This window comes from Halichondria panicea, chromosome 14, assembly GCF_963675165.1.
Source record: "Halichondria panicea chromosome 14, odHalPani1.1, whole genome shotgun sequence".
Classification (NCBI taxonomy): domain Eukaryota; kingdom Metazoa; phylum Porifera; class Demospongiae; order Suberitida; family Halichondriidae; genus Halichondria; species Halichondria panicea.
In genome coordinates this window covers 3463978-3489445 of record NC_087390.1, presented here as the reverse complement: position 1 = coordinate 3489445, position 25468 = coordinate 3463978, and the positions used below count along the sequence as shown (strand labels likewise).

The following is a 25468-nucleotide window of genomic DNA, read 5'->3' as shown; positions in this document are numbered from 1 at the left end:
CCGCCCCCATAATTGCCAAATTCGTTTTGCAAGAGCAGGATCGGAAGAGCAAACCAAGAGCAAACACTTGGCATTAAGTTTAGCCACCTAGTTTGCTAGGCGGTGTATAACGTAACTGCTTGTATATCTCTACAGTCTCCAGAGCTGTCTCTTGTGTCATTAAAGCAGTAAGCAACGTAAAGGTGCTATTCAAACTGTTCACTTTAAAATTTATAATTAATTTTATTATGTTGTTCAGTTTTCTAGCTACATTGTAGCTAGGTAATTAGTTTAGTCCAGTTCTCTTTACCAGCTACATTTGGCTGAGGGTACCAATTACCTGTGTATATTAAAACATCATGTAAATGTGTATTCTTCTACAGAGCTAGAGTACTAGATTGAGTGCATTCAAACCCGGTGTAGTGCAGTATTAAACTTCAAGAATGGCAGTCCGGGCCATGTACAACTACACATACGAGTATGAGGGCTGTAAAATATCCTTCAAGAAAGACGAGGAGTTCCAGCTGTTGGCAAAATCCAATAAAGATTGGTGGCAAGTAAGACGATGGAGCGGTGAGGGGTGTGCTCAAGACATCTACGTGCCTGCCGTTTACGTCAAAGAGGTCAAGAGTGAACCTAAGAAGAGGGAGAATCTCTATCAAAACATTTCAGATGTCCGTAAACAAATTACGCACCTTTCCACTCAGGAAAAGTCCAATGGTGATCTGGGAAGTAAAAGTACGGCTCCCACAGTTTTACCCAAGGTTGTTGCCAATAATCCATCTGAGCCTGTTATATCCCCCTCGCATAAAAGACCACCTCTGGTTGCTAAGAGATCATTCGATAAGTTTTCGGAAGAAAGACCTAACCACGTAGATTTGAGTAAAACTGCACCTTTGTCTGTTCTCGAACGATTGAGTCGTCAATCCTCATACAGAAAGGCAGCAGAAATACCTCCAGCACCATCTACTAGCTCTAAACCGAGAAGTAAAAGCACAGCTAATGATCTAAATTCACCTAAAGATTTGCCTTCACCACAAGAAAGCGGCCCTGTCTTTAAAATCCCTCCTCCCACAAAACCGAAAGGTCAAAAACCCGTCCGAGAACGCCCTCAATCAATGGTTGTGACAAGTCCTACAAACGAATCGCCACCTGAGCTAGCAGAGCCTCAAGTGAGAGTGAATGCTGTTGCTTCTGCGTTAGAAGCTGCCTTTGCTGCTCGACAATTGAGCAAAGAGTCGGATGGTGTATTGCGTAGTTCTTCAGGACCCAGGCATCGTCCTGTGCATACGGAGACGAGCAAACCGGCAGACATCCCAGCTAAATCTCTCAATCTACACAAGACGCCATCACCAAAGTCTGAGGTGTCCAATCTATCTTCCATGGTGAGTGTTTTTGTTTATATGGGTGTGAGTTACAAGTGTCTGTGTATTCAACTTAATGGCTTCTGTTATTGCTATTGAGCCTATACTGTGTATTGTTGTTTATGCTGAAGTTTGTTTTTAGTGCTGAAAATGGTACAATTATGTAGATATCTTTGGTAATTTATTTTTTAGCCAGTCATGCATAGAATTCAACCGACGTACTCCTGGTATTAATTGATACAAATAGCTGCATATTGCCAGGTATGCTCTACATCAAGATGATAATAGCATTGCTAGCTAGTGCGATTATGTACGTGGATGCCTATACAGTGCGTACACTCATCACCGAGCAGAATACACAAACCTTAATTACCAGTATATTGTTTTCTGCAGCTGTTGTAACGTTACAATAATGCCCATAAAGGGCCTAGTTTACCAAGTGGGCAGTATTGTCTGGGTGGGCAGCACATTGTGCCTCTAGATATGTATACGTATGTGTATTGTCAATTTAGATTGGGTTGTACTTTCAATCACAATTCTTTTGTAGGAACCATGTTTTGTACTGCGAACACAGATTGTGTATCTGTAGCTACAGTGCTTTTTATGTTGGATGTAAGACAATTAAATGTGTATTAAACCTGTCTGTATGGGCCAACAGCAAAATAGTAGTCTCAATAGAAAGTTTGTCTCTGTAGGGAGGTCAAATCAATAGGATTGTTGAAGCAAGTAGTGAGTGGTCTCAAAACAAAGGTTGTCTTTTGTATGCAAGTGGTCATAATTCTGTAGCAGGTTTCACTCTACTGATTCCGTCAAGGTTCGCTTTCCACTTATGTTGTTGATTTATCTTTTACCAGCTGTCACAATAAAATGTTATTTTTGTTGGCCTTTCAGTTCCAGTGTTCCAGTAATGGCTCGGCCATAGTCTTAAGGTTGAGCTACATTTTGTACATACATGTACACTGTACACTATACAATAATATATGTAGCACGCTTACAGTTGGTTGCCAGAGTGCTTTCCTACTACATTTGTATACTGTAAGTAACTTAAGTAATGGCTGAACATGTGCATTGATTATTATAATTATAGACATTCTGTCTAGTGTATTTTCCCCTATTTTTACCTAAAAATACTTACACAATTTTTTCTTTTCTGTATAATTTGTATGTAATTATAATGTACGTACAATACAATTAGTTACTTGTAGTGTGTTGTACAGGGTATGTGTTGTGGTATTTGGCTGTTCATTGTACACGTCACAAGTTCCCTTTCAAACAGCTTGTAGTATTAGTTCTTTGGTTGTGCTCAATATGGTCCTCACTGTAATGTGATATCCTTATTAAATGTCAGGCTATACTAGCTGACTGTGGAGGCGGAAATTCAACATGTTGTCTTATTTTCAGTTGCCAAAACACAGTTCTCATTCTTAGTAAACACCATGCATATATAATCATTAATATGTAAGTGGGGATATTCTTTACATTATATTTCTACATCTCTACTTAAAAATGTGCTGATATATTTTGCGTACGTACAGTGTAGGACCACTTGTGCTGTTGTAATAATTATCACTCGATCTACACCTACAATGACATGTACATGTAGCTTGACCTCCCCCAAGGATCCAATTTACATGTGCGATAGAATTCCCTGCATTGTTGCCAAAAGTCTGTATACCTTTAACCAGAATGTAATTGTAAGCAGTGGGCAGGTTGCTGTTGATACACCTTATATTTCACGTTGAGCCAGGTTTTTGAATGTATATTCTCATGTGCAAAATACTAGTGCGTAGTGCAATTACTTGTGCTGTATGTACATGTACATGCTTGTGTAATTGTAGGTACATGTACATGTACTGTACCTCAACATTTAGAGGTTGCCAATAATTTTTTTAGCATTTGCGTATGTGTGAATATGGTAGATGCATAATAGTTACGCTACAGTATGCAATTCTCTGTGTATTAATTTCCTCTGGAGAGTTGTTGTTGTGGCTGTCAACTAATATGTGCAATGGATAACAGTGAGATCTCCTGTGTGGGGACCTTGAGGCTCTGTAATGGCCACAAGTGGGTGTACTGGTTTAACCCACAATGCCATTCCACTTTATTCATTACCTGGAACACCTACGATGTACTGCACTGTGATTTATATTCATGCCTAATTAAAATGTATTGGATTTTCGAGTACATTTAAGTGACTGTTTGTTTGTACTGGGATGGTTGAACTCGACTACAGGTTTATTGTGACAATTATTACTTGTACACAAAATGTACACTAAATGTCTGTCAGTGTGTGGTATGTCCCTTGCTCATATTAGTTATCTATAGCCTTATAGCCATCTATGTGGGAGCCATACATGTACATGTAGTAACAATGGCTGGTAGCCAGCACCAGTCATGATGAACCAATTAGAGCAACTGCCCGTACTTCCTGGCACTGATATACATGTACATCACCTACCCTTGATTATTACTAATACACCATTGATATCACAAACACCCTACATCTGTGTATCCCCCACACCATAAACTGTTGCTTTATAGTCTGTTTTCACACATGGTATTCATCCCCAGGTATTTAGTGGTCAAGCACTTTAGGCACTTTAGGCAGTGCATACATGTACATGTACATGTACATCATTTGCATCAATGTGCTTTATTGATAATTAATTTTGTTGTCTGTGTGTGCTCACTGCTCAGACACGTACCTGTAGTGTGTGTATGTGTGTGTTTGTTTGTGTGCATGTGTTTATGTGTGTGTTTGCTTGCATGTATGATACTGCTTCTTAGGAATCATTATTTTCTTTGAACCAAAGTGTGATAAGTCATTTGTTGGCCATGTTCTGAAGCTGTTGAACCACTTGCAGTTGATTCTTGGTGTGTACATGTAACCTTTACATGTACAAACACCCTACATACTGTGTATCCCCCACACCATAAACTGTTGTTTTATAGTCTGTTTTCACACATGGTATTCATCCCCAGGTATTTAGTGGTCAAGCACTTTAGGCACTTTAGGCAGTGCATACATGTACATGTACATCAATGCATTAATTTTGTCGTCTGTGTGTGCTCACTGCTCAGACACGTACCAAGTTGATCCTGTAGTGTGTGTATGTGTGTGTTTGTTTGTGTGCATGTGTTTATGTGTATGTTAATTTGCTTGCATGTATGATACTGCTTCTTAGGAATCATTATTTTCTTTGAACCAAAGTGTGATAAGTCATTTGTTGGCCATGTTCTGAAGCTGTTGAACCACTTGCAGTTGATTCTTGGTGTGTACATGTAACCTTTACATGTACAGTGTATGCCTGACTTGTAAGTGTATGCCTGACTTGTAAGTGCTGTAGGATTAGGTTTAAGAGTTGCTGTTGGCAATTCGTTAAATGTTCGGCCCAAACTACAGTAGGTTACTGTGAAGAAGTTGCTTATGTGCAAACAGTATGACATTGTACAGTTTGCATTAAAGAGTTTGTAGTGTGCACACGAGGCTTCCTTGTTTATTTAGCCTCTACCAGTTTCTAAATGCTACTTCACTGTGTATTGCAGCTGTGAAGTTGAGGTTAGTCAAAGAAGTCTGTGTGTTGTCTTCACTTTCAGCTGTTCTTAATTGGTTGCCCGTGTAATCACCCATACAGTAACCGAACGTTCTTTGCCGCGATAAACTTGCACAGTACATGTACACTGTACCTAGTGAACAGTTTCCCATACCCCCCCCCCCCACACACACACACACACACACACACACACTCACAGTCTAACGGAACGGAGGAGCGCTCCTCACCGGTGTCACCCTCCCTGCCACCTGATTGGACGGAGCACAAGACGAGCAGTAGCCACCTCTACTATTACAATACCTCCACGGGTCAGTCTTCATGGACACGCCCATCTGAGACTGCTGACAGCACAGCAGAGAATACCAAATCACAGTTGGAGGTATGTACACACTGTCATTATCTCACAAGCATAATAAGTAATGTGTACAAGTTCACTGTATCTGTTTATTATTAATTATGTATACACATGATTGAACCGAGCCTTATGTAAACTGATATGTAAACAGAATCAGACCTCATTATTCATTTATGCATAATGAAATAATAATGATAATACTGTAGTGCTAGATACAAACTATACGAGTGCCTACCATATCGCATAATGTTTGTATCGCACAATGGCCTTTTTTGAGACCTGTACAATCTCCATTAGAACTGCAGCGTTAAATCGAGGAAATAAGATTAATTGCATAAATAATAATGTTTTCGTGGCCTTATAATGACCAAAAACACAATATTTTATGCTCGCATATAATAATGACGAGCAGTGCTGCCTTGTATTGCCAACTATTCATCAACTCCCGAGTAGTCGTGTTGTATTCACAATACTTCCTGTGTTTTATCTAGTGAACCCATACAACCACATTCCTTAGCCAGTGTGTTTATCCACCATCAGAACCGGCTTAGTTTTCAGTTTATTGTGTCTACAACACAGGCTCTGTTGGGCAACAACACCTGTATTACAATATATAGCTGTGTAACTTGACTACCAATTCAGTGGAATTGTTGGTACCATTAACTGCATGATACCAGGCCTTGTCATCCCACATGATGCAAGTACATTCTACCGGTATGTTAGAATGTGTAGGAAAGCAATGCGGAAATATTGGGGATGGGTATATTTTGTAGCAGCCATAAAATTATAGTTACTTAATTATTATAATTGTACACTGTTACAGTATTATAAAGGCTTCTTGTCTGCTGCTCATTGGGAAACTCAGAGCAGAAGTACCACTCTTACCTACATGTACTCCTCCTTTCTTGCACTGAAGTATGACAATCCAGTGTATGCATTAATTGGATGGTAATCAAATTCATGCATATTTGTATTGAGAACAGACTTACTGTAATAGTCCGTACAAGGTTCTACGAGTTTGTAATCCAAATCTGTCTTACCTCAATGCTAGTACAATTATGTGTATATAACCACCCCCCTCTCCCTACACTCTACAGAAGCGTCCTCCTCGTGGGTGGACTCGTCAAATCAACCCGATTACAAGTACACCCATTTACACCAACTCCCGGACTGGTGAGAGGTGGTCAGTAGCCAGCGATGGAGCAGGCAACTTCTATTACTACAATATGACTAACCCCTCCCTCACTGTGGGGGAGCTGCCTGCTGTGGCAGAGGTAGGCTAGGGTACACATGACTACGTACCTGTACCTGTACATGCACTGTGCAGTACTAGACTAAGGTACTGCATGTGTTACACGTAGTTTGTTTATGGGAAGCAAATCTGGGCTAGCATGGTGAATGAATTAGTGACACTGCTTCTCTTATATATATTGTACGTGTACATTTGCATACCAGTACACTGTCAGTGTTTCACACAGGATTTTTAGCTTGGAGGGGGAAACGTTTAATTCAGGGGGGTCTGGGGGTTGTTTGCCGGAAAAAATTTTACAGTGTAGGTGCAATTTGGGTTTTTTGTGTGTTTCGGACCATACGATACTTTTTTTAATGACGTAGAAAATCCTACTTTTTGATAACATCATCAGACTTATAGGGGGGATACCAGGGTACCCTCCTCTCTAGATTGTATATTGTATAATGATGCGTTTCTACTGGAGTATTGTATGTACCTGCTCATTTCCAGGCTCCTGTCACTGAAAGTGCTCATGCCACACCCACTAGAGCCCCTTTCCCTCAGGAAAACATTTACGACACCCTAGCCCCTATCGCCGGGGAACCAGAGGTGAGTTTTACAATCATGCATCCTGTTGGCGTACGTGCAATCAGAGTTTATAAAACTGATGCTGTGGAAAGGTTCAAACCCTAGAAATGGGTACAATGTGTACTATTGGGTAATTTCTGTGGACTTTGAAGCATACACCTGTACATCAGGAGTGCATGAATACATGTACATGTATAGTAATAATTATAACAACACATACTGTATAGTATGATCCTCTAGTATGATCCTCTTCCCTAACTACACAGAATCAACCTCGTGCCCCTGTGGAAGAGATCAAGCCGATGCCTCCAGCTCCTGTTTTCCCAGTAGCCTCTCATCTCGGAGTGTTTGCCAACTCTCTCTCAGGCTCAATGGTGAGCATGCATGCATTAGTGTCGAGATACAACAATGTACAGTACGTAGCTGCAAGTGGATACATACCCTACGGGTAGAAAATTTCGAGGTGTTTTTAATTTCGCGTTTTTCGTGGGTGGCTGCAGAACACGAAAATTAAAACCCGCAAAGGCTTTGTTTACGCATGCGAGATAGTGACACACCCTAACTCCACGAAATTTACTACCCACGAAATTTTCCAAATAAGACAGAATATTGAATTGCACGAAAATTTACACCCTCGAAATTTTCTACCCGTACGGTACACGTCTATCCTTGTAAAAAGTTGTAGCAAATTCACAAATTCAATGATTTTGTACTCTTGTTTTACAGAACAAGCATGGCTATGTACACAGAAAGAAGGTGCATGACTCACAGGGAAAAAAGTGAGCAAATTACATCATACATGTAGATAGAAGAACGAAACCTTTCTTTCTTCTATCTATGATTTCATCATGTGTGTGGACTTGCTGTACCTGTAGCTTGTATGCCTAGGTGTACGGATGCGCAAGCGAGGTGTATATTTTAGTGTGCCTGTCTGTCGGTATGTGTAGACTGTTACAGCTGCTTGATAAATGAAATGCAAGTAAGAGTTTTTATAGGCTTTAAGTCACGTTTTCTTGGATTGCAATTGTGGTGGATTTACAAATATGGCTAGTTTTGCTTACATGTACTTTGAAGGCTGTTGCAGACTCTTCAGACTCTTGCGTAGCAAAATCTGATATTATAACGTAGCTATTCTACTTAGTAGTTAGCTCTGCACTAGAACTCGCTTAAGAGTGAGAAAAGAGCTGCAAAGCCATTAGTTTGTAGCCATTAATAATTATGGACTTTGAACTTTCAGGATCCTTTTTAGCCATGGTTGATCCCATTCTCTGCAGGTGTAGTGTATATAACTGTTTAATAGTGTACATGTACATGTGTGTATTGATAGTACTGCAGTAGCTTCATTGCCATAAACCTTTGGCGACTCCACCGAGGTATCAGCAACCTGCACCCAGGGTTTATTTCAGTGCTGGTTAGCGGGTAATTTCCACCTGCTTGGAGCAAGTAAATTTCCTACCTGCACCTTGTCGATCACCCGCTTGATATTGCAAAATCCTGAAACCTGGCGACGATGCTTTCATTTTCTAGTATGCAAGTATTGCTCCTACATGTGTCATGTGTGTGCAGCATGCTATACTGTTACAGTTGTTGTACGTACATGTACATGTACATGTAGTAGTAATCATTGTTTACAGTGCAGATTGAGGAACAGTAATTATAATCTTTTTTACTGTACACCACTAAGTTTTGCTGATTCTCACACAGGTGTAAGAGCAATTGGCAGAAGTTGTACGTGATGCTACAGAGCCCTGAGTTGTTGTTCTATTCTGACCACAAGTCCAGGGAGTTATCAGGAGCAAAACCCTTGTCCACATTCTCCCTCCTTCATGCTACCATCCGCCCCTGCGCCAAGGAAAAAGACAAGAAAAAGAATGCCTTTCAGGTACTTTCACACTAGCTGGGTCGAGGTGTTATTCTTATCCAGATCTACATGTATATTATAAGTCTGCATGTGCAGTAGCTTGAGCGAGCATTGTGTGTACAGCACATCCGTGCACATACTGTCTTTACGTGTACATGTAGGTGCGTGTTTCATGCTGCTATTCGTGGAAAGTAATTGCTCTGTTCTCTTCTCTGAACGTTGTCTTAACAGTCGTTATACATGCCCCACACCCCGTACTTATATATACACATGTAGGTGAGCTCACCGTTTGGAGAGCAGTTCTTGCTACAAGCCGACTCTATGCCCATCATGAACAACTGGTACACTACCATCCAAGCCACCATAGACAGTACTGTAAGTACCTGTGTGCTTGTATACTTTACAGATTTGTGTTTTTTAACTGTGAGCACTAGACCCAGGGGCCCTTTTAGTGCAGTGTACATTACATCAACATCTGCCACTGTATTTAATTTATATCGGAAGAGCTTCATTTTGTGTATAAAAGATGTTCACACTAAGGGTAATCTTTGATCAGCTTAGAATTGCATTTATACTGTGCTATATTCTAACTATCTGTTGGTCACTCACCACCCCTCAGAATCAGGAGTACAAAGATCATCCTGAGCGGTTCAAGGACTCCCTGCCAGAGGACGACGGGGAGCACTCTCCCAAACTCAAGAAGGGCAGAAGAGCTTTAGGCAGGTCCACCAGTAATGCAGGTGGGTATATACGTAGAGTGTCTGTATGTACCGTATAGTGTGTACAGATATTTCAAGGGTATAAAATTAATGTTCACGGTTTTCGCTGATCAAGCATGTACTACGAAAATTTATACTCACGAATTTAATATTGCATGCTGCAGAAAGGCTGCTATGCTGCAGAAAGGCTGCTATTCCGCAAACGTTAAATCCGTTTCTAACGGTCATTCTGCGAAGTTTATACCATCAAAATATACCTGCTAATGCGGTATATATACATGTAATCTGTACACTTTATGTGTAATGTACATGTACATGTATGTACACATTCAGCTAGTATACATGTATTTGGTCAAATTGTGTTTCAGACTTGATCTGGCCCTTATTCGAGACCAGGTCACATTGCTTACGTATACATGTACATGTACGGACTGTGGTTTTAGTTGTACACAACAATTAGGGATTCAGTATCACTACTTTACCTTCACTTCCTGGTACACAACTCCTTTAAGAGCACACGTACACCATTTGCAGAAGAGCTTGTTGATGATGAGAATGACCCAATGTTCATGGATGATATTACCCCAGAAGACAAATCAGGTACAGAGTACAGTCATGTACATGTGTATGTGATGAGCACTGTAGATGTACAAGTCATGTATATTGCGTATGCCATGGTAATATTGTGTGCTTCATTTTTTATTACCTATAGTGTGCATGAACCATGCACTGTACTGCTTGTGAGTCACACGTTAAAAGGATGTGCTTGACTTGGCTTCTCATTTCTGTGTAGTTCGTGTGCGCACGCGGCTAAAGAAACTGATGGCCAAGAGGCCACATGCTGAACAGCTCAGAAAGAAAGGAATTCTCGAGGGTAAGCAAACCACTCAGATGGTAGCCGAGTACATTTAAACTAAGCCAGGGCAGTGATGAATATCCTACATGTACCTACCCCCTTGTTGAGTGGTATAATTAATTGCCCTTTGTTTTAGTACACACATACTCGTACATGTGTATGATCGACTAGTTATTAGACAGACACTCCGTAATCTGAAACTGTGTATCGTAGTTTTCCAGAATAATTTAAATACTAATTTAAACCACAGACCCAGTGTTTGGATGTGAGCTGGAGACGCTGTGTGAGCGAGAGGGGAGCAATGTCCCACGGTTCCTGGTCCGGTTCATGGAGCACATTGAAAAGGAGGGCCTTGATGTTGTCGGTATATACAGACTCTCCGGGAACGCTGCCTCGGTCACCAAACTCAGATACCAAGTCGATCAAGGTATGGTCATGAGTTTATATAATAGTGTTAGCAAGTACAAGTACGCACATGTATTAATAAGTATGATCAGTATCTGCAACAAGCCTGTACTCGAAACATGTACATGGACAGTGCATTCGTCGGTCTCAACTTATTGTTTGTCAGTGTGTATGAATGTTACTGTCAAATATATGAAATTGTACGTACATGTACAATGCTCACAAGTATGTTCTATCCAAAAGATTATGATAGTGATGTGCGTTTATTAGAATTAAGTACACGTACCACTGTAGTAATTATGCTAAACACTGTCACTGTGGCCCCTCACCAGGAGAGGACAATCTCATCCACCTGGACGATCAGGAGTGGGCTGACATAAACATTGTGACCGGGTGTCTCAAACTCTATCTCAGAGAGTTGCCTGATCCTATCATTCCCTTCAGAATGTTCAGGAGCTTCATAGACTCTGCAAGTACGTTTAGTGTATTATGTGCTTCCATTGTGAGCGTATAATGTGCACCACAGTTTATGGTTTACTGTTATTATTTTGACCAATATTATGAACCCTTGTAGTTTAAGCCACCCTTTGAACATTTTCGGTTGCACTGCCACTCTGTGACATGTATATACATGTAGGGCTGCATGTAAGCAATTTTACTTCATTCTCACAACTTGTCTTTATCCAGGAGCATCGTCTCAAGCAGAGCGAGTACAGAATATTGTAGCAAGAGTGATGGACTTACCAAAACCCAACTACTGCACACTAAAGGCACTGATACAACACTTTAAAAAGTAGGGGCAGTTGTTTTGGTACATGATTGTAACCAAGACATATAATTTTAACATGTATCTGCAGAGCCACTTACTGCTATACATGTACATGTAGTTCATAAAACTTACCGTACGTTGTGAACCTACATGTACATGTACACTGTATTTCAATTTCCTTGTTGTATTTTCCCCTAGCCTTACATTGTACACGTAGTTTCATTCTCACAAAATAATAGTGTGATGCGTATACCGTAGGGCTAAGTCCATTCCACCTGTAGCTGCTTTGTAGCATGCAATTAGGGTGGGCGTAATCTCCAATAATTATGTGTATTCAGTATACCAAGTTTGTATATTGGAATACTGAATGTATAGTTTTCAGATTTAGAGTTCAATGGATACGGACAAAATAATATTATTGGGTACATGTAATAATGTGTAGGGTGAATATCCAGGAAACCAAACCAGTGTTTACGTTCTACTTGCGTACTATGTAGATTGTACTGTCAGTAACTGATCATTCTCTCTTCACAGAGTGGTGGAGCATGGACATGTCAACAAGATGCAGGCTTCCAATGTAGCCATAGTATTCGGACCGACATTAATGAGAGCAGAAATGGACTCAATGGAAATGGCCATACTAATGCCAGTACAGAATGGAATTGTTGAGATAATGATTAACAATTATGAGTCTGTTTTTCGGAAGTAAACTATGTACAGTTTGTGTCAGTAGTTTATTGCAGCGCTTGTGTTTGTATGAATGTTTAATGTTTACTATGTTACATGTAGTGCTCTCATCTTCAAGAAATGTGTGTTGATATTAGGCCCTGGCAAATTATGCCAGCATAATTTGGGGCATAATAGGTTAAGCCATTATGCTGGCATAATTGAGGCATAATAGGTTAAAATTGTGAATTTGGTCAGTTTCGTGCAAATCCAATGGTTCCTAGTCTCGCGAGCAGACGTGGGAGGGAGGGAACGTCTGGTAACTATTGCAGCAATTCCGTGGACCCCTGCCAGAATGTTGGCAGTGCCAATCAGATTTGTCCACGTCATAGTGGGTGGTAACACCCCGTATATTTTCCTATTATAGCATAAAATGAACGTGAAAAGAAGGATTATTGACTCTAGCAAAGGTTAATTTTAGTGTTGAACCATACCTGGCTGCGAAGGAGCTCGATTACAAGGAGCTCAGACCAAGCAAGAGCTAGCTAGCTGCGAATGAAAATATTTGTCTACATGTGAATTTGGTTAATTAACAAATATCTTGCACGTGACTACATTCCTCAGTGCCATGGAATTGCTGCAATAGTTACAAGTCTGCTCGCGAGACTAAATGGTTCCCTGCTGCTGCTGAACGTGTTTTTTTCTAAAAGCCTTCTTTACATCTATGTTGAATCCTCAGTTTTGTTACAAATGTACAATACAACAAGAGTTTGGTTACGAAGTAGACCTACGTATACTGCTTAAACATCACCATCACTATAAATTGTTACTGCAATATGTGAAAGGCCTAGGATTGGCCAGAAAAAGCACAAAAACAAACAGTACATGTGAACATAGATACGGTATCTATGATGTGAATGACGTTGTATAACAGATTGGAGTTAATGCACTCGCCGAATTTCGCGCTTTTCCTGGCAATTCTAGCAACGTTCACATTGCAAATGTTTTGCAGTTCGATAGTACATTCTTTTGACAAGCATGCATAGTATAGGCTGAATTTGAGGCAGTACTCAAAAGCATAGTACTGTAATTATAGGCAGAAAAAGAGCATACCAGGGCCTATTGGCCTATTGCGCATGCTCACAATGTTTCTCTCTACTTCGAGGGCGTTCTGGTGTTGCTTAGCTACGTATAGTTGCCGCTAGCTGCCCGCCATGTTGCCTAGTAGCTCTCTTTGCATTGTTTGATAGAGGTAAGCTCCACGATGTATATAAGTATTTATAGCTATGGATTAAAATCTACACTGTGTTCATAAAGGTTGGGAACAATGGTTGACGCTGCACCACGACCACGTCCAACCTTTGAGACTTTCCTTCAATCTGACTCAACAAAAGATGGCCTATCGTACTCTGAGCACCAGAGGTTACTGAGGTCTAAGAATATTGCACTGCTTCAAGAACAAAAGGAGAGATCTCACGAACTAGGCTACAAGAAACCGAACAGTTCGCTCATGCTGTCAGGACCAGTCAGTCGAAAGATTTTCCAATTGAAAACTAAAGACCCGGCAACTTTAAAAACCAGTCAAACAAAACAAAATAATTTAAACCTGGATGCAAGAAGCAAAACAAAGTTATCACCAGGGAATCAATTACCAAAGGTTGATGGTTTAGATAAGTCGTGTGTCCAGTTTGCTCAGGAGGACGAATCCAATACCCAGTCTGAGCGACTACCTCGGATCAAAACCAGAGTGCGAATGGTTAAGTCTGCAACTGCTCGCGACCACCAACTTTCATCTCCCAGTCATGTGACAAGCTGTTCACATGAACGCCCGAAAACAGTAGGCGGTTTGAGGGACTTAGTGGTATATGCTGATCAGGCAAAAGGTAAAAATTCCTCAGTGTACATACATGTATATAGAGTCTAAGTATAAAAATGAACATGCTAGCCATGGCTAAAGGTAGCCTCGAATCCACGCCGATTAAAATACGTGGCGTGGATTCGAGGCTAGACTGAAGGCTGAAGTCAATCACTGCACTAGGACAAGAATGATTGCACAACATGACCCTTTATTGTAGGAAAAAGTCAGGGTGTGCAAACTGAGATTGAACCTCCTGTGACACGCAGCAGCACCCCTCTTCCCCATAAACGAGCCTACACTGAAAGCACAGCTCAAGTTGTAGACCTTGAGGATGCTGAACAGAGCGAGAGAGATGCACTAGTAAGAGCTTACACTTGGAGGACATCGTCTCAGAGGTAACACTAATAGACACATCCTTAATTATTAACATGCTAAGGAGTGCTTACAGGCTGTAAATTGTACCTACAGTGAATAATTAGGCTATCCAATAAACTAAAGTGACTATTCACAGTCGTATGGAATGTTCATTGTACAATAATGACCCTCCCACCATCCCATGAATACAAAATAATGAATACAGTGGACCCTCCAGCAGCTCCAAAAATTGAGGCATAATTATCCTAGCCTCGATTGTAGAAAGTTGGTTTTCTATGTTTGGTTTTCTAATAAGAGGATTAATTAGGATTAATTTTCATGATTAAATTTCTCATTACATGCAGAGCTGCAGATGAGATTGGCTGGAATGAGCGAGTACCCCCCTCTGTACCTCCTGCGGTGTCCACTATAGAGCAGTTTCCCGATCCAGTCTCCATGAAGCTCACTTTCAGACGTTATCACAGTGAACCAGCTGAATGGCAGGTACGGTTCATATGCAAGGGAATGTAGCATTCGTATGTTTCTGTGCACAATGAAGGCAACTATACTCTATACGTTGTGCATTAACGATACCGTACTCTACTGAGATTACGCCACCCTAATTGTATGCTACAAAAGCAGCTACAGGTGGGATGGGCTTAATTTCGAAAACAGCAGTTTTGCCTTGAAATTTAGCCAAGAAACTATTCTTTTCTGTATGCGTCTGACAGCCTGCCAGCTCTTGAAATACAATGATATACAACATAATTATATGCATGGGTAAAATAGCTTATCTCTTGTACTTATAAATAGGACTAGCTATAATTATCTATTGCTATATTCAGAGCTAACCAGCTAACCAGCGTACACAATAATCTGCTACCAGTAAACCTTTTCTTGACAGCTTGCTCACTGACAAATGCATCACTTCCTAGTGGGCGTATTCTTGAGGCAAATTAGCCTATGTAGGAACTTTCACTCAAAAGTGGGGGTAGGCGTAATTTCGGACGTGGGCATAACTCGGTAGAGTACGGTACATGTAAATTCCATTTTAACATCTGTGTACCCTTGAAGCAACTGTGACAACTTGTATTGTATAATTATGCTGTTCACAGAATTTTGGAGCTGAATGGGACTTTGTCCAGTCTCGTCGTGGCAAATTTATCAATGGTCCTCAGGGCATAAACTAGTGAGTATAGTATGTTGCATGGCTACTGTACATTCAACTTTTGCCACAATCATAGCTGCAGCCGCAAAACACAGCAAATACCAGGATACTAGTAAGTGATTCACAACAGTAACTTCTAATGTATATATCACGTACGTATTATTATGCTTCAGTGCGCATGCACAAACAAGCGAGTACGGTAGTATGTTTGTGTGTCTGTCTGTGTAGACTGGTACAGCTGCAAGGATCAATGAAGTGCAAGTAAGAGCTTCTATAGGCTTCTAGTCATGTTTTCTTGGGATTTTAATTTGTGGATTTGCAAAATAATGCTGGGTTCTTGAGTTTTGCTTACTTGGAATGCCATTGCAGCCTTTTCAGTAGACTAAGAGTGCGTAACAAAACTTGTCCATGAAGTGTTGCTATTCCTTAGTTACTTTTTTGTAGCTGCAATACCCTACTGATGCACATTAATTTTGACTTTTGCAATTGGCATCCTTTTTATCAACAATCATTCCCACTCTTTGAGTTTCCCTGTGATTCTGCCTGCATGCAGCAAAATCAATGCAAAAATGTTCTCATGATATCGTATTAGCAATAGCTACATGTAGCAGCTTTATGTTGTGTAGCTTTGACACATCCAACGAGACATCAGCACCATCGTGGTGTTATTATAAGAACCTGCAGCAGCGTTATTGCATCATTGTATACATATACATGTATGTTTGTATTCAGTGGGCACATTCCTGATAACTGGATGACAGACATGCCAGATTCAAATAGTAAGCCGACTTTCCTTATCAGATCTCTCAAACCAAGGGCAACTAACACGTCCAGGTGAGCTGTTAGCATACGAGTCCTTGAAGTATGCATGCACACACACACACACAGATTGGCAAATATTCCTGGTTACACTGGATGTGTTCACTGGACAGCTGTGGCCCATGCACACAGCAATATGCCTTTACCTGAACCCACAACCTCCGCTAGGACACACAGGTATGCCTTTAGCTACATATCATTGAACTACCTACGTGAGCGTGGAAACATTTTAATTGTGTAGGCGTCAACCAGGCATGACCACGCTTACCGTATATCATCGGACAGCAAAATAATTATTTTGGAACAAATTTTTGTAGAGCATGCAAAGTGTCCGGAATAATTAGAGAACAAGCATGCAGATGCATGCGAGCTAGTTAAGTTTAATAGAACAGTGTGCGACTGCACTAGCTAATCTTCAAAGCTATCTAACTTGCAGCACTCTTAATCTATGTTTCTATCTATGTAAAGCAACTTAGCTTTCCAGCGTTGGTCCAAAATGCTTTTACACTAGTCCAAAGCCATGCAGTGGCGGATCCAGAGGAGGGTTCATGGGGTCCCTTGACCCCCCCTTTTGAAGTTAACTTTAGAAGGCTTAATGACACCAGCTAGCTATTTATCAGTTTTTGTAGCTATTGCAATTTGATTCAATGATTGTACCTATTGTTTTGATGTATCAACTGCCAAAGGAGTGTTCAGGTTAGCCTAGGCTAGCTAGTTGACTGTTCGTGGCAGCTAGCTAGCCTACGCAAGTCTATTATGGGACTTACCCTGGCTGAGTATGGTATTTTCCCTAGTCACGTGTGACCGGAAGTGGGCGTAACCCCCAAAAATTCGCGCTGTCGCGACTTTCACTACTCACGCTATGCGCTAGTTTGGAACCCCCCCTTTCATTTTTCCTGGATCCGCCACTGCCATGAAGAGGCTCTCATCTGCTTCTATAATGGTTGTATGGTCGGGATGTCTGAGCCTGGTTCTGTACAGGCTATGGCAAGTCTATGGCTTCCAACTGCTACTTGCGAAGACATCCCGGCTGTACAACCATCGTAGAGGAAAATGAGAGCCTTTTCTGGTTTCAGACTAGTATATATGTAAATCTTTTAGACCTAAAGCCACAGCTTCATGGGACTCAGTCATGGAGATTAGTATTACAGAACATAATTCTTAGTAAACGGACTAGTTTACGAAGGTTTTACGTTTTGTGACCACAATAAATATGGAGCAAGGACAAAATTTCGCTAGTTAGCGTCTAAGTACATGTACCCCCTTACATGCTTTTCTAAATGTCATTTGTAATATAACCATTAATTTTCTCTCAACACTAATTGCAGGGAGATTCAACTTGAGGAGGAAAAGTCACCCTTTGCAAGGAATAGCATACTCTCCAAAATGGTTAAGACTGTGTCACCATACAACCCATACAATAAAATTGACTATTCCTAACACTACTACATGTACATGTACAATTATCGTAGACACATCTCTGATCTTTTAATCCATTTATCAGGAGTGCATGCACTCCTGACATTATCTGTAGCTCTGATTATTTCACTCTCACTAATATATAAATAGTAATGAAAAGCAGCGAATTTCATTTTGGTCCTATGATTATCTGCACATAAAGTGCATGTATTGGACACATCAGATCTTATAGGCTACATGTGCATGCATGTCATACGTGTAGCTCTGGTAAGACTTCCCTACGATTTCTGTATAATAATTATATAAGTAATGCATATGAACGCATGCTGCATGTGGTCCGAGGTGGCCGGGGGAATTTCCATTGTTATGCGTAAGCTTTTTAAAAATCACAAACGAAAATAATTATAGAATTCTAGCGACAGATCCAGGTGCATTCCCTTGATCCTGATTTAGCAACTATAAAAAAGTCATAGATCCTTCATTGTGCAGAGTTCCACGCTGAAATAAAAGATCTAGCGTGGGTGTGTCAAGGGAAAGCCCCTGTTTAGATCTACTAATAGTTGCCGTGGGGACGAGGATATAATTATCACAACGACACAACAGATCATTAATAATTATGTTGCGAAGTGTTTCATGGAGACGGCTCTGCCCAGACCTCATATCTACAAGAATAGATGAGGCTTTGGCAGCCCGTTACTACATTCTCCATCAAATTGGACCCACAGGAATTGTCCTCAAGGGAGAGCAAAGTAGTAAGAAGATCAAAGTGTTTCTTGGAGATCCAAACATGTGCTCTTGCTCAGAGTTCAAGAAGAATCATGAACTTTGTCATCACATACTTTGGTTAGTATTATTACACTAGAGCCTTACCGTAGTTGATGTAATTACAGCGCCACCACGCATACCGTATTACTTTAAATGATTATAATTATGATTATTATGCCTCGGGTCGGTGCACATGCCGCCATGCGCAGCAAGGTATACGGTATATAGGTAGTGTGTGTCTGTGTAGATAGCTACAGCTGCTCAACGATTGTCTATAGGCTTCTAGTCACTGTGGATTGCAATGCGTGGATTTACAAAACAATGCTTCGTTCTAGTTTGTTTACTTGGAATGCCATTATCAGAACAGTGCGTAGCAAAAGTTGTCCATAGAGTGTTGCTACTCTACTTAGTAGTTAGCTCTGCACTAGAACACTAGCTAGGGTAGCTGCAAGAGTGAGAAGCCATTAATTTTTTGGGGAGCCTTTTTAGCTACGATAATGGTCAATCGTGTTCCAGTTTTTCAGTTTTTGTACCACTGTAATATCGTATAGCTTTGGTGCCTCCACCGAGGTATCAGCACCCGCGATTCTTTCATTAATTTTGGCTTGCACGCTATAATAATAATAATTATAAAAATTATGTCATTATTACTAGAATGTTTTGCGAGCATCAAACATAATAATTATGCGAACTTTGCGAGGTTGATTAATTTGCACGCAAAGCCTACTAGTACATATATACACACGATCCTTGCCAGAACGCAGTAGTTATCGCAAAGGATCATGTGTTTTTCACCAGCAAATCATATAACAAAATTTGATAATTCACCCATAAATTATAGTATAAATAGTCTTGCAAAATACTTGTTGGGGTCTAAATATACACCACTTTGCACATTAATTTTCTTGGTATTTAGGGTTATGCTGAAGAAGTTTCGTGTGCCTCGCACCAATCCTCTAATCTGGCAGCAAGCACTCATCGAGAGGGAGATCAATGAGATCATACTCGGCTACCTTCGTAGACAACCAGCCGACCAATCAAAATCTTCAATTCAGTCACATGACCACACGAAAATGGTGACACAGCGTCAGATCGAACCTGGAGATGTGTGTCCAATATGCCAGGACAACCTCCTGGATTCAACACAGTCTATTGTCTATTGTCAATTTGGTTGTGGACAAAACATCCACACAAAATGTATGAAGATAATGGCAGACAATCAACGGTCTGTGTCAGGGGAGAGGATTTTACGGTGTCCGTTATGTCGAGAGGAGTTTGGACCAATACAGCCTGTTACATCAAAATCTGCTAAGAGGTTGCTGGTGGAGAAAACATCGCTCCATTTAGGAGTGACGTGTTCTCATTGTTGTGTGTGTCCAGTCCCTGGAAAGTGCTACCGATGTGTGACATGTATTAGCTACCATCTATGTCATGACTGCTTCTCAAGCAATCAAGTGCATCTTCTGCACTCGTTCCAGATGAGAAAGGTGGGTAGTTGCTGACTTTCAGAAAGTGGGTGTACTTTCCTATAGCGTGATATTACCTGAGAAGGCAATACTAATTGTTGTACATGTATATAGTTGTCCACAGGCAATGGAAGTAGTGTACGTAGTAACTATAATACTAGGTATTATAGTGTTACTATAGTCATCAGTCCCCCTCCCAGCACTCCGACCAGCCATGGAGACCGGCCACTCGCTTCACCAATCACCCTCCTGCTGAACCCTCAGCACTCCCCTCACAACTATTATCTTCTCTACAGGTACATGTACAGCAAAGGCTACACAAAAGCGTATTTACACAATACAATAAGAGTATGTACATGTTTGTAAGAAGATTACCTCATTAGCCCTCGGCGCATATACATACATGTGTATAGGCGGCCGTAGTTACATGTAGGTTTACTGTTATAACCGTCTGTGTGTTCAGGGCGTGAATAAGCTCAACATAAGTTAAGCATCTGCTTTAGCAACATTTTTTCTCTCCTCTCAGAGCCGCTCCCTAACTGAAAACGATTACGAGGTCCTCCTCCAGTTGGACCTCCCCTCAGCCAATCACGCTACTTCTCCAAGTGGTCGCAGGAGTATTGGTGTTTCGGATAGAGTAGTAAACTCTCTCCATGTGGAGCCATTGGATGGAGACCACCCCCTGATTGTGGGCAGGACCAACTGTCAGATTTGTGCTAGGGACTACAGCAGAGGGGACTGGATCAGAAAACTACCTTGCAAACACCAGGTATAGTTATACATACAATAATGCCTTATTATAATTATCAGGGCCGTAGATACTGTACATTTGTTGTAATGTCTCAATTTGGTGTACTTGAAATAAATTATGTCCTTGTCAGTTTCACCGTGAGTGTCTGCAAGAGTGGTTGCGTACAAACTCTGTGTGTCCTATCGATGGCAAGTCAGTGTACACTCGGCCCCCTCGTAATAGGAGGCTGTCCCATCAGACTAGACAGTCCACACAAGGGCACGAAATGATTCCTCTCACTAGGGCGATGGTTAGGGGACCAGCGACAGTAGGTCAGAGGTTAAAATGTGGACTCAAGGGTCACTCGGTGGACAAGAAAGAAGATGTAGCTTTCACTGTATCAGGTCAGGGGATCAGTGGAGGGAGGAGAGTACATACATTGAGGTGAGGGTGGTAGTATCGTGAATGCATGACTATAAATATTATTCACAGTAGCATTTTTGATTTTCAATATAACTCACAAATAAGGTATGTACCAAACATAATACTATATACCCTATCCCCTGTAGGAAGCCTCAGAGGCCAGTACAGGACTGTGAAACTGGCTCCTCTTTTCAGGGGCGTAGCTCTTCCAGTGAGGATACCACCCTCCCTCACATCTCCAATAATATTGCCGTGACCAGACAACTCAAGAAGCAAAAGATACTATTAACCAGGTAGGACATGACGACGTTATCGCAAGTTTTGAATGGCGATTTATTTTGTGTATTCAACAATAATATAATTGTAATGACCCAGAAGTTCTAAATCTAAATCCAGTTTGTCTTACAGGTCCAAACGATCATCAGGTGTGTCTATTTCATCGGTGGATGGCCCCTCGACCCTGGAGCCAAGAACCGCACTACTATCACCTGTGATCAGTGGATGCACTCTGAAAGGATCTAGCACTCGAGTTGATTGCATGATGTCACAATACCCAGCTGAGCGAAGAGGGAGCTCGCAAGAGTACATGCGTGTCAATCAGAGTCCTCTGCATTTGAGTCAAGAGAAGAGTGGGGTTGAAGAACGTAGGACTGTGTCGCTGCCCTCACTGGGCGGGGCACATATGAGAATAAACGGTGGAATGGGAGGGGGTACAATTGTCAAGGGCTCTCTGGCACACCATAAGAGAAACAAAGCTTCCTCAATACAAGTGAGGGGTTGTATGTGGGTAATCAGTGCCTCGTCCTCTGCTCCTAATTACTGCTACATGTACAGTAGGTATATAGCTTTTCTCTCAAGAGAAGACTGCCCTGCATAGGCTATGTTTTTTAAGTACTGAACTCGTCTGAACTCGTGATGGCTGCTATTTTGGTGTTGTCCGTGGACTCAGTTTTACAGCATCCTTATAATTTAACCAAACTACTCGATACTCTACAGCCTCAAGCAATGACAAGCACGCATTTCTAATTCTAATGTGACTATACGGTACTGGAGTATCAAGATGTACATACATTGTATAAATTAGCTTTAGTTCCATGGTGAAAATCGAAGGTGTGATTATTAAAACAAACGTTTTGAATCCACAGACTAAGAACGATGGTCAGCAGACCTATATACATGTATGTTAGTGACCTCTGGTCAATTGGTCCAGTTGTACTGCACTCTAAGAGTCTGTACGTGGATGGATGCACACTTTTCACCACAAATCAGTTGCATATACACATGTACATGCAGTAATTTGTATGTGCATGTACAACTTCACCATGCAAATGACGTTATTTGACAACACAATTTGGTATTACGTACCTTCATGCAGCACGTACTCAGCAGTATGTGCCAAATCTCCCATGCCAATGCACTAACTCCTCCAGAGTCAGTAGATTACCCCCATATAGGGGTGATGGTTCTGTAATCGATATACAATGTAGGAGCCCATTATGGTACATGTAGCACTGCATGTCAAAATCATACACTGTCACACACAGATATTATTTATTATTCTCTCTCTCTCCCACACACTGTACAGGTCCTAGAAACAAGCCTTCAAGTGGCAGGCTTCAAACAGTATCAGCAGGACATTTACCCTAATCGTAAACAATGTATAGATGCATTCACTTCACTACAATAATAATAGTCCCACAAAACATTGTCAATGTGAAAATTGCTAAGATTGGCTAAAGCAAGCGAGGGATAGCCACACGTCATGTCATTCACAAATCTATTATGTACTGCCCCTCCAGCTGATCCAAGGCTAAATGTGGGGTCCTATAGGTGGACTTTTACTATTGATCCAAATAAGGCACCGCTTTTTACATCTGCGAGACTATGGTCACCGTAGCTAAGTGTATAAAATTAATAATTATAGGATACTATAATTATGGGTGAAGCCTTAATTATTTCGAAGAAGCTAGTACTGTAATTTTTTTTTATAGACTGAGAAGGCATGCATGTATGGGCATTGTGATGTTAAGTTAGTCTACTTGCTATTATACTGACATAGTAAAAAGCAAATAATCTCACTGCATGCGCAATAATATTAGATCTAGTTGGTGAAGTGCCCTGCATTTCCACTGACTGCCTGCCATCAGGTGCTACGACTATAATTATATACGTTGATGCATCAACATAATAGTTAGACACTGTTTAGTACATGAAAGCCCAAAGGGCTGGTTGTAGTATCCCGAACGTAGTGAGTATAAACAGTGTCTAGGCATTTTAGATCATAGCAACCATGAGTATCTATAGCCAATCAGATTTGAATGTTCTTATCTAATCTTTGCTATACATGATATTCTAAGTGAAGTACGTGATTTTCTAAGTAAATACTAGCCTCATTCCCAGCCTCGTTGTTTCTAGCTAGGCCGCCAACGTATTTTTCAACTTCAAAAAAATCGGCCTGGGACCGAGGCTAAGCAAGTACATGATTTTCTATCCAACTTAGAACACTTCCTTTAGCCAATCAGATTGCAGTATTTATGGCAAACATGATCTATAAATACAAATAAATTACAGCATGCATGAGCTTGTTATCATAATTATTGTTGCGTTCCTTATTGAGTATTATACACATACATTTGTCTTAACGTAACAATGCCCCAAAAGTACCTAATGTTGTTCTTGTGTAGATCTTAGCATTTTCATTGTTTGTGGGGTCATCTTCAATTTAATAAGGCCATTCAATTAATATTGCCCTAGCATTTGGTACGCTACACTCATTACGGATAAACCATTATAGTCTGCAGAACTGTAACAGCTATAATTATACTTGTCGAAATGAGCTGTAAATACAGAGTGAGAAAGTTCTACTCAAAGGGAGCCTACCTTGTGCTAGCTTGGACACTGCTTGTGAGTGCTACAACTAATACTATCCTTAACTTAATCAAGGAAGTTCGTATAGATTATCCTGATTGGCTTGTCACAATACCACTTTCGTTTTTTCTACCGATAATATTATGTCTTGGATTTTTAGCCAATTCCAAGCTTCAAGATCATGCAATATCAAGGATTGGAATTATCACTTTATTTTTTGCAACAATGGTTGTCAGCATATACGTCATAGTCCTTGGTCCTGGTCTAGGATATGGCTTTGGTTTTGGAAAGTACAGGCTCATCAATGAATTTGCGTTCTGTACATTGTTGTTTGTGTTTCTGGTGGCCCTCACATGTTTTATCTGCATACTACAGCTTGGTTTGGACCAGATGCCTGATGCTTCATCTTCTAGTATCACCAGTTTCATTTTTTGGTTTGTGTTTGGTATAGGTGCTGGTAGATGGATTGGGGAGTTTTTGTATTTTACCTTGAAGGACAACTGTTTCGGGTTAGTTGCTGATTCAACAAGTATTACCCAGCTTTATAGTCTGTTTCCAACTGTATTTGCAAGTCTTATTATTGTTCTTGAACTTCTTTTCGCTAAAAGCTGTTTGATTATCGAACCTAACCCACCAAAATCTTTCAAAAACATTTACCAAGTTCTCAAGTTTGCTGCCAAGCACAAGGCTCCCCTCAATCGCAGTGCTCTCACATACTGGGAGGAAGACATACCTTCAAGAATGGACCTGGGAAAGTCGAGATACGGTGGACCATTCACTACAGAACAAGTTGAAGACGTAAAATCTATTTTACAATTGTTGGTCATGAGCTTACCCTTGTGGTTAATCTCCTTTTCACTTTCTTTTAGTCCTACAATTTTAAATCATAACACCCCGCTAAATTTTTCTAATCTCACCAACTGTGAATCTGATGTGCTTTTCTTTTTCACATACAGTAATCATTGGTGGTCTATGATCGGTATCCTGGTTAATGAGTTCCTTTTCTACCCGTTACTAAGAGACAAACTTCCAAGTATTCTAAAGAGAATCGGAGTTGCTTCCTTCCTCTCTATAGCTTTGAGTACAGGTTTTATTATTCTAGAATCGATGGAGACTCTTCACAGAAACGAGGTAATTGAATTGGTAAAAAGCGTTTTATCCTTTGTATCAAAAGGTTTGCTGTCAAATATTTTTCTTTGTGCAATACTGGAGTTAGTTTGTGCTCAGGCCCCATACAATATGCGAAGATTA

At 40.7% G+C, this 25468-nt stretch overlaps 3 protein-coding genes across 5 annotated transcripts; all 3 read left to right on the top strand.

Moving 5' to 3' along the window:
• The first annotated feature begins 26 nt into the window (after window positions 1-26).
• LOC135348056 (rho GTPase-activating protein 12-like) lies at window positions 27-12489 on the top strand. Of its 2 annotated transcripts, none has more exons than XM_064546199.1 (16): window positions 27-167; window positions 363-1364; window positions 5097-5276; window positions 6350-6526; window positions 6994-7092; window positions 7338-7445; window positions 7798-7850; window positions 8776-8953; window positions 9209-9307; window positions 9552-9672; window positions 10186-10251; window positions 10445-10525; window positions 10758-10934; window positions 11245-11385; window positions 11600-11705; window positions 12216-12489. In XM_064546199.1, exons 2-16 carry the CDS (start codon window positions 423-425, stop codon window positions 12388-12390), a joined length of 2703 nt encoding a protein of 900 aa, XP_064402269.1. In that variant the 5' UTR covers window positions 27-167; window positions 363-422; the 3' UTR covers window positions 12391-12489. The 2 variants fall into 2 exon arrangements, with proteins under 2 accessions (XP_064402269.1, XP_064402267.1); XM_064546197.1 differs by having other exon boundaries at window positions 27-182.
• A 1028-nt stretch (window positions 12490-13517) lies between these two features.
• Window positions 13518-18127, top strand: LOC135348058 (protein SPMIP7-like). The gene is made up of 9 exons (XM_064546202.1): window positions 13518-13599; window positions 13665-14230; window positions 14423-14600; window positions 14925-15063; window positions 15675-15748; window positions 15804-15839; window positions 16460-16561; window positions 16616-16723; window positions 17875-18127. Exons 2-9 carry the CDS (start codon window positions 13675-13677, stop codon window positions 17984-17986), a joined length of 1305 nt encoding a protein of 434 aa, XP_064402272.1. The 5' UTR covers window positions 13518-13599; window positions 13665-13674; the 3' UTR covers window positions 17987-18127.
• A 393-nt stretch (window positions 18128-18520) lies between these two features.
• LOC135348057 (E3 ubiquitin-protein ligase Zswim2-like) lies at window positions 18521-23057 on the top strand. 2 transcript variants are annotated; one of them, XM_064546201.1, is made up of 8 exons: window positions 18521-18808; window positions 19647-20217; window positions 20397-20492; window positions 20723-20965; window positions 21078-21370; window positions 21496-21642; window positions 21758-22118; window positions 22935-23057. In XM_064546201.1, the coding sequence occupies exons 1-8, from the start codon at window positions 18582-18584 to the stop codon at window positions 23034-23036; spliced, it is 2040 nt and encodes a 679-aa protein (XP_064402271.1). In that variant the 5' UTR covers window positions 18521-18581; the 3' UTR covers window positions 23037-23057. The 2 variants fall into 2 exon arrangements, with proteins under 2 accessions (XP_064402271.1, XP_064402270.1); XM_064546200.1 differs by having other exon boundaries at window positions 20385-20492.
• The last annotated feature ends 2411 nt before the right edge of the window (window positions 23058-25468 follow it).

Coding starts and splice junctions, on each gene's coding strand:
- LOC135348056 (XM_064546199.1), top strand. CDS start 423: ATGGCAGTCCGGGCCATGTACAACTACACATACGAGTATGAGGGCTGT. Junction 10,526..10,757: donor AAAGAAAGGAATTCTCGAGG/GTAAGCAAACCA, acceptor TTTAAACCACAG/ACCCAGTGTTTGGATGTGAG. Junction 10,935..11,244: donor CAGATACCAAGTCGATCAAG/GTATGGTCATGA, acceptor GCCCCTCACCAG/GAGAGGACAATCTCATCCAC.
- LOC135348058 (XM_064546202.1), top strand. CDS start 13,675: ATGGTTGACGCTGCACCACGACCACGTCCAACCTTTGAGACTTTCCTT. Junction 14,231..14,422: donor ATATGCTGATCAGGCAAAAG/GTAAAAATTCCT, acceptor CCTTTATTGTAG/GAAAAAGTCAGGGTGTGCAA. Junction 16,724..17,874: donor ACCTCCGCTAGGACACACAG/GTATGCCTTTAG, acceptor CACTAATTGCAG/GGAGATTCAACTTGAGGAGG.
- LOC135348057 (XM_064546200.1), top strand. CDS start 18,582: ATGTTGCGAAGTGTTTCATGGAGACGGCTCTGCCCAGACCTCATATCT. Junction 20,493..20,722: donor AACTATTATCTTCTCTACAG/GTACATGTACAG, acceptor CTCTCCTCTCAG/AGCCGCTCCCTAACTGAAAA. Junction 21,371..21,495: donor AGGAGAGTACATACATTGAG/GTGAGGGTGGTA, acceptor TATCCCCTGTAG/GAAGCCTCAGAGGCCAGTAC.